This window comes from Sinocyclocheilus grahami, unplaced genomic scaffold (genome assembly GCF_001515645.1).
Source record: "Sinocyclocheilus grahami isolate Dianchi unplaced genomic scaffold, SAMN03320097.WGS_v1.1 scaffold367.1, whole genome shotgun sequence".
Taxonomy (NCBI): Eukaryota; Metazoa; Chordata; class Actinopteri; order Cypriniformes; family Cyprinidae; genus Sinocyclocheilus; species Sinocyclocheilus grahami.
This window is the reverse complement of record NW_015505546.1, coordinates 604852-618821: the sequence shown is the minus strand read 5'-3', so window position 1 is coordinate 618821 and position 13970 is coordinate 604852. Positions and strand designations below refer to the sequence as shown.

Below are 13970 nucleotides of genomic sequence, written 5' to 3'. Positions count from 1 at the left end.
CTCAGCTACAAATGTGGAAAACACGGCTCGCTGCATTCTGTCAAGTCCCGCCCTCGTCTCATCATTGTGTACTATTATTGGTTAAGCTTGTGAAGTGCCTCTAAACTGTCCAATCAGAGACCGCTTCGAGAGGCTCCTATTGGCTCATCTCGTCGCAGGAGGCGGGACTTGTGTGAATTCCGTTTTCTTCCTCAAGAGGGCGCTTGACGGCTCAGAAAACCAAAGCCGTTTTTTAATACCAAAAGAGGTGTCATTTAAATAATTTCGACGATTAATTAATAATTTCTAACTGAAATATAAACAGCCCAACAATCTCTATTTTATGTATTTATTCAACAAAAGGTTTTGGTCATCCTGCCAGCGCTGAGAAAAGTAATATGTAAAACACACACACACCACGTGACAATCAACGATATCGGAGAGCCTCACAAGCGGTTTGAACAATAACATTGTTATTGTTTGAAAAAACAATATATTTGAATACAGCAAAACGGCTTGAAGTCATTATTTAAATAAATCTGACTTGCAGAACCATGGAAATACTGACCCCTTGTGTCTTTTGCGGTTTTTTGTTTTTATTGCATCTTGAAAAATCAAAATATAAATGATTATTATTCCAAAATTCAAATGATTGAACATATGCTTATGTATATGTGCAACACATGTTTAGATCAAATAATAGACTGTGTACTAAAGTCTAAAGTAAATCATCCACTTGCGTAAATCAACCCTATTAGTGTTGCAAAACATTTTGTAATTACTTCCGTTATAATAAAAAAATACAAATAATACTTAAAAGTGAACTCAAATTTAAAACTTACCGCAAGGTTTGCGTAGAGTGAATTTCAAGCATAATTTATGCAATAATTTAGGATTGTCCGTAGTAAAATATTTCTGGAATTCAAGCGTGCACCCATGTATGGAGGGCGAAACCTGCAAGAACAATAAATAAATAAATACACACATAAATAAATAAATGTGTGTATGAATACACAACTTCTTGTTTAAATACATATAGAAATAATTAAACGTGTGATTAAAGTAGGCAAATAAATAAAATAAATTAGTGGACAAATGGAAACTGTTTAAGTTTCATCCTATTTATTTCCTTTGATCACTCATTTATTTCTGAATGTGGTTCCACATTTATTTTTCCTCTGCACAACATGCTAATTTGCCTACTTTCATCACATGCATAATTATTTATTTATGTATTTAAACAAGAATACGTGTATTTATGCACACATTTATTTCTTTATTGTTTTTGCAGGTTTCGTCCTCCATACTCATGGCAATAATGTCTTCATTGTTCGTAACGTTTTAGTGCATTTTCTTTGCCTGTTATTCATATTATTTTTGGTTACCATATAAATGATCATTTTAGTTATGTTAAAAACTAAAGCACCTCTTCACAAACTGTAAATACATTCATGCAAATACCAATACTTTCGCTCTTGACACGAAAAAGCACTATTTTTTTTATTTATTTTTTTACTTTGTGTGCTTTGTTTCACACTTATGTGTATCTGTTAACTACGTTTACATTAAAAGGCAAAGAAAAACGTGTAAAGTAAAGTCTCAAGCCAAACAATAAACATCTAGGTCGAGTCATTTGTATTCTTCTTCTTCCTCTTGGCTTGTAACGGCGGTTGGCAACCAGCGTGATTCATTTGTATTATTCCGTTGATAACCGTAGACGATTGGCCCTTGCACACCGTCTGCACAGCCCTTAATCCTGACTGACAGGTGAAGCAGCCAATAAGATTCCACAAACGTGATTACGTGCGCACGTACACGTTCCGGTTATATTTAGGGCCTATTTAAGCAGCAAGCCAGTCTAGCGCAATACTGCCCTCAGCGCTTGTCAAAAGCCGGTCTCTGCCCAGTATCGAATATGTCTAGCACATTCCTGTGTGCTACTACACTGTAAACTAAAGTGCATTTGTCATCCGTCGTGTAACCATATCTATCCTGGAATTAGCGGTGTTGGTTATCGGTCAAGCACATCTCACTGAAAGGACACCGATCGGGATTGTTTGTATCTACAGATGTTTCTTCTGTTATAATGCAAGATGCATGCTGATGCTCGGAAGGGGCTGCTCGACTGCGTATTACTCGTCCTTTTAACCTCCTCCACCGACTGAAAATAATCGTAAACAGCTGAAAACCGTTGATATTGTGGGGTAAGTGATCGTTTAGCAGGACGCAGCAGTGTGTCCGCCCATATTTATGAACCGCACAGCCTCCGAGCGCAGGCCATGTAGCCTAGAAAGACCAAACTCATCTCTATTCCGCGTAAAACTGTCGGTTTTCGGTTTGAAACACCATTTAAACACTCCGACGGGGTTGTCAACAGATATATGCGGCTTTATAGACGCGGGTTAAAAGGATAAAAACATTATAGCAAGGTCACGATAAACGCTGGAGTCATTAGAGGCTGTTCAGACGCGGAACTGACAACAAACCCTGAGGTAAAAGTAATAGAAAAGCTGTTTAAACGTGTGTATTTATAGCCACTAACAGTCAAATAAAGATAAAGCTAAGAGTTGGTTCTATGCGAGCTTTTGTGTTTGTTTTGTTCCAGTGTGTTACTCGCACGCCTAAGTGAGCTCGGGCCCTGCGATGCGATGGCGCTCGACTTTACTTTTTAACGATTAACTTCTTCTCTGAACTCGAGTTACACTCTAAATCACACTTTATTATATCACACGTAAATCATTTAACCTCAAAAAGGTACCTAAAATACTTTAAGAATGGTAGTCGGTGAAAACGCAGTAAGAACATCGTAGTATTATGTTCTAGTCGGAGTCAACACCATTTAAACACTCCGACGGGGTTGTCAACAGATATATGCGGCTTTATAGACGCGGGTTAAAAGGATAATAACATTATAGCAAGGTCACGATAAACGCTGGAGTCATTAGAGGCTGTTCAGACGCGGAACTGACAACAAACCCTGAGGTAAAAGTAATAGAAAAGCTGTTTTAACGTGTGTATTTATAGCCACTAACAGTCAAATAAAGATAAAGCTAAGAGTTGGTTCTATGCGAGCTTTTGTGTTTGTTTTGTTCCAGTGTGTTACTCGCACGCCTAAGTGAGCTCGGGCCCTGCGATGCGATGGCGCTCGACTTTACTTTTTAACGATTAACTTCTTCTCTGAACTCGAGTTACACTCTAAATCACACTTTATTATATCACACGTAAATCATTTAACCTCAAAAAGGTACCTAAAATACTTTAAGAATGGTAGTCGGTGAAAACGCAGCAAGAACATCGTAGTATTATGTTCTAGTCGGAGTCTTTTATTTAAAGGGGTCATATGATGCGATTTCAAGAGAAAACGATGCGTTTGAGAGAGGCGGGGCATAGAGGACCTACAATAATGTACAGTATTTGAAAAATAATGTTTTTTTTTTACATTAAAGCATGTCAACATATGCTGTGTCTGTCACGCGACTCTGTTCCCCTTTCAGGCTCTGTCTTTACATTTATTTTGAAAGATGAAGCTTGTGATTATGCTTGCGGTGTTCGGCCAATCAATTGTAGGTCCTCTATGCCTGGATATAGGCTTGTAATTTAAGATGAAAACAAAGTTATGTATAATCATGTATAACTGTAATTTCAAGCAGTATTCTTTTGTGGATCAGCTGATTCAGTTCCAGAATGACTATTTCTGTAAATATATTTAAAGCGGATTAGTTATAGCTATACATTGTTTTAAAAGTTAGATAGAAGTTGAGTGTTTAATGTGTTATATGAAGTTATTTTGGGTCAGTCCAGTAGACCTGTAGTAATGTTTTTGTTTGGCGTAACAGATTACACCAAATACACAAAATAATGATCTTTAAAAAAGCATCATATGACCCCTTTAAACGATTTTAAATTATGATAAAGAAAAGTCAAAGTAAAAAGTCCTTACAGAGGACTAGCCTTTAGATACGCAACTTAAAATTGTTATTTTATTCTGCTAGTGTAGCACTTACTGAATTTATTGTTTTCTGTAGATTAATCGGTTTTGATGAGTTATTGTAACGATGATTGATCTATAGTGATTATACACAAGGTGAAGTTATATAGCAGCATCATAATACATAAACTCATAACGTTAAATCATGGTATTCTATCATCTGTTATGCATGGAATCAGTTTATTTAATTGGACTTTTTAGTTGTAGTGAAGAAAATCTATTGCAGCATAACCGTAAGGTTGAATGAATAAGAATATAGGCTTGTAATTTAAGATGAAAACAAAGTTATGTATAATCATGTATAACTGTAATTTCAAGCAGTATTCTTTTGTGGATCAGCTGATTCAGTTCCAGAATGACTATTTCTGTAAATATATTTAAAGCGGATTAGTTATAGCTATACATTGTTTTAAAAGTTAGATAGAAGTTGAGTGTTTAATGTGTTATATGAAGTTATTTTGGGTCAGTCCAGTAGACCTGGCATTTTAAGTAATGTCAATGTGACACAAACCTTTGCAGTGTTTCCTAATTGTAGGGTGCTGTGGTGTAATGGTTAAACATCTGGGGTGGTAGCTGAAAAGTTGTAAGTTCAAACCGCAAAAGGCTTTATTATTGAACTATCACTGTTTCGCTCTTGAGCAACATAGTTAATGTAACCCTAGGTTACTCCAGCGGACTGAAACTGTAATTAGTGAACTGTAAGTCGCTTTGGATAATAGCATAAGTCAATTCACAATTATTTGAAGTCTGGTAAGTACATTAAAGCTGAAGCAGAAAAAATCTTTAACTGCTCATTGATTTTCACAGTTTTTTTTCTATTGCAGGTGAAGAATGACAGAATATAAGCTTGTGGTCGTGGGGGCTGGAGGCGTGGGCAAGAGCGCTCTCACCATCCAACTCATCCAGAACCACTTTGTGGATGAATACGACCCAACCATAGAGGTGAGGCATGTGTACCTCTTGTCTCTAGCGCTGTCAGGACACTCACTTTCTGCTGCCACACCAAGCTGTGAAACTCACCCATATATGAATATGCAAAAAAAAATCTACTGTTAAAGATTCAACAGCACGATCCGGTTATTCTGGTTTAAAAGGTGGATTCCACATTGAAGGCCATTGTGTCTCTTGCCTTTCACTTTTCTGGCTTGGCACCCTTCTAAGTTTAGATTGCAAATTTGCATAATGTCAAATAGGCCTAAGTTTTTGTTTGTTTGCTTTTTCTTTGGTGCTTAACGTGTGTGTGTGTGTGTGTGTATACTGGTTTATATAACCTGGTGGGGACTTAAACCTGACTACACACAGACTCATGGGGACTCGTGTCATGGTGGGGACATAAATTGTGGTCCCCACTGGTACAAAAGCTTATAAATCATACATAATTAAGTTTTTTGAAAATCTAAAAATGCAGAAAGTCTCCTGTGAGGGGTAGGGTTGGTGTAGGGCAATAGAATATAGGGTCTGTACAGTAGAAAAACTATTACGCCTATGGAGAGTCCCCACAAGGACAGCTGACCAGACTGTGTGTGTGTGTGTGTGTGTGTGTTTTGGGCGGCCAAAAATTGGCTAAAAAGTGTAGTTGTTTGGTGTGTAGTTTTTGCAATTGTTTATTAGATGTTTTGTAATTCGTTTTTGAAGTAATTTGTAGGTGTTTTTGTAGTTTTGTTTAAAGTTTTTAGACAGCTGTAGTTTTCTTTTGTAGTTTTAGATGCTTGTTTTGTAGTTTGTTTGTTTGATGTTTTTATATGTTGTAGTTTAGATGTTTTGTAGTTGTTTTTTACATGTTGTTTTGTATTTTAGTTGTTGTTTTTTAGATGTTTGTAGATGTTTTGGGACAAGATTACGGAGACAAATTGTCTTTGGAATAATGTGCGCTGATGAATTAAGACCAAGAGCATGCATGAAAATGCTGAAAATAATCTTTCTAATTTTAATTTAATGTTGACTTGCACACCATTTTGCTAGACTTAATCTACACCTAAATGAGCACTTTAAAACTCAGATACAATTTTTGCCTACAAGTACAATTTGTCATTTTGCAAATGTCAGGTTTTTAATATCATTTTTGGGATAATTTAGGCTTGGGTATTGTGATAAATTGATATTACAGAACCAGTACAGTTTGGGATTTATATACTGATCAATATGCTCAAAATATCTTTTCATTTGTGCAGGACTCCTACAGGAAGCAGGTGGTGATTGACGGGGAGACGTGTCTCCTGGACATCTTGGACACTGCAGGTCAGGAGGAGTACAGCGCCATGAGGGATCAGTACATGAGGACAGGAGAGGGCTTCCTCTGTGTCTTTGCCATCAATAACACCAAGTCCTTTGAGGACATTCATCAGTACAGGTATACACCACATGGTGTGCAGTCACATAACCTGCAGAATCAGGTTTGTAAAGGGTTAAAACACCTCACAAAGTCAAATTAATTATAGACATGCAATGTTCTGTGTGCTTTGACAGAGAGCAGATAAAGCGAGTAAAGGACTCTGAGGACGTCCCCATGGTCCTGGTGGGGAATAAGTGTGATCTTCCTTCCCGCAGTGTGGACACAAAGCAGGCTCAGGATTTAGCACGTAGCTACGGCATCCCATTTATAGAGACCTCAGCAAAGACGAGACAGGTATGGAAAACACGGGCGGTCGTGTACTGAATACAAGCAAAGTCCTTTTAAGACAAATCATGTCACTCGGCGGCCATCTTTGGAACGCCTCTCGGGCATGCAAGTGCAACTCCTATCTCTTTGAATGGGGAAACATCAAGTTCTCCAAAGCTGTTCACTAAGCTTACGATTAAATTTCATATTTGAAATCAAGAAATCTGACAACAACTGTGTCATAAATGTTGTTACTTTTGCTCAAATAGCATTATAAAAAGCTTATTTTTCAGGCTAGATCAGCCAGTGCGCATACGCAGTCCTAAGCGCACGTCTCAGAATGCTGATTGTTTCTATAGCAACCGGGACTTCTACCGGCAGCTGCAGTGACTCGCTGACTTTACCGATTGGCTCTTTCATTCAGAAGGCGTGGCTTCCTGCGGTTGAGCGGCCGTATTGAGCATTGCATTTGTCCCCATTCAAAACTATATGAGTGACACGTCTTGGGTATTCTATAGTCTTTGATACAAGCGTGTTTGACATATCAATGAAAATAAAAGTTTTCACATTGAAAGACTTTTATTTTGACTGATTTAAAGACAGCATGAAATCAAAATCAACTATTAAAAAAAAAAAAAAACATATATATATATCTCAGTGGTCTTGTTGTGCACTGTTCATCATTATTAAAAATACATTTGTTTTCCATAAACGTTTATCCACTTCTGAAACGACATTAACGCTGACACAACTAATGGTGTGTTCACACCTGACGCCAAGCGGATATGTGCATCGCGTCACTTGCTCTAGATTACTCGCGGGATGTTTTCCGTGTCACTCGCGTGAATAAAAACAGCGCAATCAGCTATGGTGGAGAACTACAATCGCTGTTTTGTACCTGTTGTCAAAAAGTCCCAAACACGATGGAAAGTCAAACGCCGATGTGTCTGGGTTCACAGCACCATCCAGTGGAGGATGAGTAACGTTAGGATCCTGCATTAATGTTACATTTTACTACTGCGTGTGTATATATATATATACACTGATATTACTATTATTTTTATTATTGATGGCAGCATCTCTGTAGTAATGATAATAAAATACAACTACCACTACACCTGATTTTAATAGTTTTCTATGCTCCAGACCTATATAATAACAGACGGCTACAATAACATCTCTTCCATTGTCTGATTCAACTGGACATGTCAAGAAGCTCACACAAATTTTCCGCTCGAGTTGAACTTGAGCGGAAGAAGCGATTAAGGCAAATATCGTGCGTTCGCGGCAAATGCGTCACACATTTGCGTCTTTGCATTGACTTTGTATGTAATCTACTCGCGCAAATAATTACATTCGTGTTTGGTGTGAACGCACCATAAGGCCACAATTAAAACGAGTCTATAATATCACAGTATAACTTAGGGTTCAATCAAATTCTGATTAATAAAATCACCCCAATTTTTTCTGCCCCACAATATAATTTTGCTCAGAAATGCATCATTATGGAAGTTAAATGAGTTGTGAATACCATTTCGTGTTGTCTTCAGTGTCATGTTAATGCGTTATGGGGTTAAATATTATTTAAAATCTGTAATAAAAGTTGACTATAACCAGATTAGATATACAGCCATTAAGGGTCAGTTGTAAAACATTTCAAGAACATGTCTGGGTCACATTTCACCCCAAAATCAAAATAAAGTAGAAATGATTTATTATAGAAATGTATTATTAATTTTAGTTTATTGCAATGTATTTTATTTTATTTTGATTAATAAAATCACCCCAATTTTTTCTGCCCCACAATATAATTTTGCTCAGAAATGCATCATTATGGAAGTTAAATGAGTTGTGAATACCATTTCGTGTTGTCTTCAGTGTCATGTTAATGCGTTATGGGGTTAAATATTATTTAAAATCTGTAATAAAAGTTGACTATAACCAGATTAGATATACAGCCATTAAGGGTCAGTTGTAAAACATTTCAAGAACATGTCTGGGTCACATTTCACCCCAAAATCAAAATAAAGTAGAAATGATTTATTATTATAGAAATGTATTATTAATTTTAGTTTATTGCAATGTATTTTATTTTATTTAAAAAAAAAAAAATCTGTTGCTTAAAGTACCACTATTAGGGGTGTAACATTGTCACTAGATGTCGTAATACAAAAATGCAACAATATGTGTCATGGATAGTGACGATCTGTATAGTTCACCCAAATTGAAAGTTTAGCCAATTTAATTAAATATAGTAAACACAGAAGCTCACACATTTGAGCCTCCATATAGTTTATTAATAAATTAAAACAAAATAGAATTTTTAAATATAATGCAATATTTCAAACTATTTAAATGTATGTAATAGGGGACAGAGCCCACAAATATGTGTCTTACATAATTCTGTGTTTTCAGTTAAGCAGAATTATACATTTCTATTCTGGTGTCACTATCGCACTGGGGACCAGAACCAAGTTTAATCTATTCAAGTCCACCCCTGATGTAAAGCCAACATGTAGCATTTTAATAAACAGTAATTTTTGTGAACTGTTTATAATATGTCTTTAGAAGTAATAACAACAAGGTAAATGTTTTAACTGCTCTAGTTAGGCTTTATTTAAAGTATTGTGAAAGTATTGTATCATGAGATCAATATCGTCTATTGAACAGTGTATTGTTACACTCCCTTATTGCTATTTTTATTACATTAAAAAAAAGTCTCATTGCATAAATATGTATTTTATTTGATTATTTTTCTAGGGGGTAATTGTGACTTAGACATAGTTTTTGTGACATTCACACACCAGCTGAAGGCAGTTGAAATGTGTAGAATTGTAGGAAAGCTGATCATTGCGTCCTTTTGCTTTACACTGGGTTTATGCATGAGTTAATTCTGACGGGCTTTATGAATAATCAATCAGGTCATATCACACAACACAACTGATCTGCCTCTGGGTTTGTGCCTGGTCTCTCTTGTGCGTTCATTATAATTTGTCTGTTTGATTTCATTTAATTAATCTCTTAATGGCAAAGAATGCTATTTGGATTGATTGTTCAGGGGTTTAATCACTATAAATCAGTTGGGGATATTGAACTGCTCTATCCGTCATGTTAAATATCAGGGCAAACGCTCTAACTCCCTCTGCAGTGCTCAAATCACAACTCCTTGTGGTGCTGGGGTGTAATAAGCTCCTGAATTAATTTCTTTTCTCTCTGTTTCGAGCCTCACATGCTACCTACCCACCGACACCACAGTCTTCAATACCCACAATTCCCTCTCTGGCTGCAGGCTGAAATGGTTTTGTGTGTATTCCTCTAATAGCAGATTCTCTTATCTTTGTTTATTATATATGTATTTATATGTATATGTATGTTCAGGGACATTGCTAATTGAGAAGCTCTTCAAATGTTTTCCAAGTGTGAAGATGCTGCAAAAAAATGACATGCCATGAAATAACCCGGCTTTTTTATTTTTTTTTGTGGAAAGTTGATGTAAAAACTTGATTTCGCCAAATTCCTTCTAAATTCCCAGGAATAATCAAAAGAAAACGCTAATATTAATTGTGCCAACTCTATGTGGGGAAAACTTGCCGCTTGTTTCCCAAAGTCCAATTCGGACTGTTTCCCCTTCTCCGTGATGATCGCTGTGCGTTCTTTAACACTGAAGGGAGTTGTGTTTTGCACTGCAGAGAGTGGAAGATGCCTTTTATACTCTGGTACGGGAGATCAGGCAATACCGGCTGAGAAAACTCAGTAAAGAAGAAAAGACGACACAATGCATCAAGCTTAAAAAATGTGTTTTGATGTGAGAGGGGTAAGTTTTGCAGCCCAGCTGTGGGGTACGACATCTGTACAGCACTTTACGCCTGTTCATGGGTGGATCTCAATGAAATATCCAGGTCATATTTCAGCCCAAAATTTGCCTACATTTCATAAAGAAGCCCATTTTTAGGACAGAAAAGAGATTTAAAGATTTAGCATTGTGACATATAATCACACCTGCCACAGTGTATGTGGTATGTGTTGTACTTAAAGGAATTAATGCTAACTGTAATAAAATATTTAATATAATTGTTATTAGTTGTACTGGATTTAAATAATGCTAGTTTTATTTTTTAAAAAGGCAAAGTTTGTTTGCTAAATTTACTCTTAAATATTAATTTGATTTAAAAATGTAATTTTCCAGACAAGATTTATTTAACTTATGCTAATTGTAATTTAAAAATAATTTTTCATACAGGACTTTTTTTTTTTAAGCATTTTAAAGGGGAAGTGTGCTTGAATGCCATGAAAATGAATTGCAAAACAAAAAGTTCCTACAAAAAATAAATAAATACATGTATACATAGACACACGTGTGTGTGACCCTGGAGCACAAAACCAGTCTTAAGTCGCTTGAGTATATTTTTAGCAATAGCCATTGTATGAATAAAACATTGTATGGGTCAAAATTATAGATTTTTTTTTCCAAAAATCATTAGGATATGAAGTAAAGATCATGTTCCATGAAGATATTTTGTAAATTCCCTATCGTAAATATATCAAAACGTTATTTTTGATTAGTAATATGAATTGCCAAGAACTTTATTTGGACAACTTTAAATGCGATTTTCTCAGTATTTTAATTTTTTTGCACCCTCAGCTTCCAGATTTTCAATCTATAGGTTGTATCATTGTTGTATACGAGTTGTATCTCGGCCAAATATTGTCCTATCCTAACAAACCCTACTTTAATGGAAAGCTTATTTATTCAGCTTTCAGATGATGTATAAATCTCAATTTTGAAAAATTTACCCTTATGACTGGTTTTGTGGTCCAGGGTCACACACACACATAAATATACTATATATATAATATATATATATATTTTTAATTGCTATTCAGTTTGCTTTTGGGACAGAATATGACCATTTATTTGTGAGATTCACACTCTTATCTAAACATTTCTTGTTAATTTCTTTTACTGTTTTAAAAAAAAAAAAAGTCACTTCAGGTTTGGTGAAGATGGCCTTTTTAACACTTATCTGAGGCCAGTTTTAATGTTAAGTGGCTAATGTTTGGAATGTGGCAGCAAAAGTCATTCTTATTTTTGGTTATGGTGTTTGATGCTTTAGATAATCACCTACAGTTCTTGTTTTCCCTTTATTTTGAAGGGTGTGGATGACGCGTTTTATACACTAGTCCGAGAAATCCGGAAACACAAGGAGAAGATGAGCAAGGAGGGCAAGAAGAAAAAGAAGAAATCCAAAACAAAATGTATATTAATGTGAACAAGCCTTTCCGGTCATAATAGACTCAAAAAAAAAAAAAAAAAGTTTCACAACTGCATTTTGTATATTACACTAAATTATTGGCCTCCTCAAAATACAGAATGGATTCTTATTCTACTTGCTTTCTTAAGAGAAATAAGCTTTACTTCTCGTTCGGTGCCAGTTGCCCCAAAGTGTTGGTCACCTTTATGGCTTATTTTATCGGGTGGGCTGTCAGAGCTGGTGTTATTTTGCAGTTGGTTTAGAGTAGTTTAGCAGATTTATAAAGAAAGGTGTGGAATTGAAGATTAGGCTTTTGGTGTGCTGTATGAGAGAGAACTAGCCGTGAAATTTGCATGTGAGTCACTTGATTTTACAGGAACTGGAACATTGAGGAATTACTTTTTTAGGACCAACACTTTCAGGGGGTGTTTTGATACATTATCACTGTGTATGACCCTGCCTTTGGATGTCCCAGACTTCCAAAAACAACCTGCATGTGAACTTCCATTGTAGTCGGATTAACGCGCCCTCTCTCAAAAGCCATGGTAATGTGTATATACGGTGAAATCTTAACCACGTTAACCTTATTTCCCTGTTTGCATGTTGTGTTCTGTTCTTTAAACTTCCAGGGAACGGTAATGCGTTGAATACTGTATAATAGCCACTGCTGTGTAGAAAGGATTTTCTCAGTTGGTCCAAACAGGCGCTATTGTTTCAACAAGGCCATTGTGATATTTTCAGTTAAATTCATGAAGGTTTATATGCAAGTCAAAATCTGGTAAGAATTATCGTCTTAAGCAACACAATTAAACATTTTATTAACTTAAGTTTTTAAACAACTGAGAAGATGGTGATCTGCATTTTATAAAAGTCACCTGTCAGTTTCAGGGATTGAAGAACAAATTTATACTCGCATGCGTTATGTATTAGGTATGTTACGTTTCTGACAGACAGCGTGTTGAAGCCGCATTTTCTTTTCGGAAAGCGATAACAGTCAAAACGTTTGTGTATGTTTTTTTTGGAAATGTGTGCACTCCCTGAACCTCTGCTGGCTTCTCGTAAATGCTACCGAATATTGTGCACGTTATTTTTTGACGGACAAACCGTTAAATTCAGCTGTCGCAAATGAATCGACTTTTAAAAACACGTTCTTTTATTTTCCAGGAAAGGAGTGGTTTTGATGCACAAAGTTGTCTCGTATAACACAAGTCTTTTATTTAAACCCATGAAAATGCAGATCCTGTTGTAAGTAATAGTGAAAAAGCACTTGTTTCATTACTACCCCTTAGCAGATTCTGACTAAACAATATAAAGCTGCACTTGATCAGAATCAAGTATTCCAGGGAGTGTGTAATAATTTGAAACTCTTTTCTGTAAGGATCTACACTAGCGAACACCTCACTTCTGCACTCAGAGGAGGATTTTTATGACGTATGAATATTTACCCTCTTGTGCCCAGCCAAACAGCGCCTTAGAAGTCTTGAGTAATTACATTGAATTGTTTTTTGCTAAATTTTGATTAGTGAATATAACCTACTGTACCACTAGTTGTTGTGATGCAAATATACGTTTAAAAAAAAAAAACGGAAGAAAACAAATGCCTTGTTTGTTTATGCTGCCATCAACTATCGAGACATTGTAGTTCTAGAAGCCCAATTCTAGTCGAATCGAAGCTGAACGCATAAATTCCCAAGAGTCAGTCGCGATCGAGTATACTATGGTAAAACGTGGCTAGCTTAGCTCTGGAGGGCACATTTTCAGCCATCACTCAAACCAAAGAGAGTGATATAACGATTTATTTTGTGACAATACTTGTGGATGTCATGAGATTCTGTCATTTATAGGAGATTTACAATATACGAGCAGAATGTTGCTTTAAAACCTTCGGTGAGCCGTTTTGCCATGCGTCCTTAACCATTACTAGTTTGTTTTTCTAATAATTGTTTCTATATCACAGTTTCACTAATACAGAGAAATCTAAACCGGAAATAAATCAGGATGTCCGCTCTTATGCAAAGTTAAAGTGTTTTGGGTGATTTCTGTTCCCTTTAAAATCCTTTACTAGCCGTCTGTAATGCGAGTAGCAAAGTCATTAGATATTTTTTGAATCGTTTCTGAAATGTTCTCTGTCTGTGTGCCAATTTCAAATGTT

General features: G+C 36.0%; 1 protein-coding gene across 3 annotated transcripts; it reads left to right on the top strand.

The window, feature by feature from the left end:
• The first annotated feature begins 1824 nt into the window (after nucleotides 1-1824).
• Nucleotides 1825-13388, top strand: LOC107549277 (GTPase KRas-like). Of its 3 annotated transcripts, none has more exons than XM_016230302.1 (6): nucleotides 1825-2183; nucleotides 4792-4909; nucleotides 6139-6317; nucleotides 6434-6593; nucleotides 10256-10380; nucleotides 11720-11794. In XM_016230302.1, the coding sequence occupies exons 2-5, from the start codon at nucleotides 4799-4801 to the stop codon at nucleotides 10373-10375; spliced, it is 570 nt and encodes a 189-aa protein (XP_016085788.1). In that variant the 5' UTR covers nucleotides 1825-2183; nucleotides 4792-4798; the 3' UTR covers nucleotides 10376-10380; nucleotides 11720-11794. The 3 variants fall into 3 exon arrangements, with proteins under 3 accessions (XP_016085788.1, XP_016085791.1, XP_016085789.1); XM_016230303.1 differs by lacking the exon at nucleotides 1825-2183 and adding an exon at nucleotides 2439-2471; XM_016230305.1 differs by lacking the exon at nucleotides 10256-10380 and having other exon boundaries at nucleotides 1826-2183; nucleotides 11720-13388.
• The last annotated feature ends 582 nt before the right edge of the window (nucleotides 13389-13970 follow it).

Coding starts and splice junctions, on each gene's coding strand:
- LOC107549277 (XM_016230302.1), top strand. CDS start 4,799: ATGACAGAATATAAGCTTGTGGTCGTGGGGGCTGGAGGCGTGGGCAAG. Junction 6,318..6,433: donor GAGGACATTCATCAGTACAG/GTATACACCACA, acceptor GTGCTTTGACAG/AGAGCAGATAAAGCGAGTAA. Junction 6,594..10,255: donor CCTCAGCAAAGACGAGACAG/GTATGGAAAACA, acceptor TTTGCACTGCAG/AGAGTGGAAGATGCCTTTTA.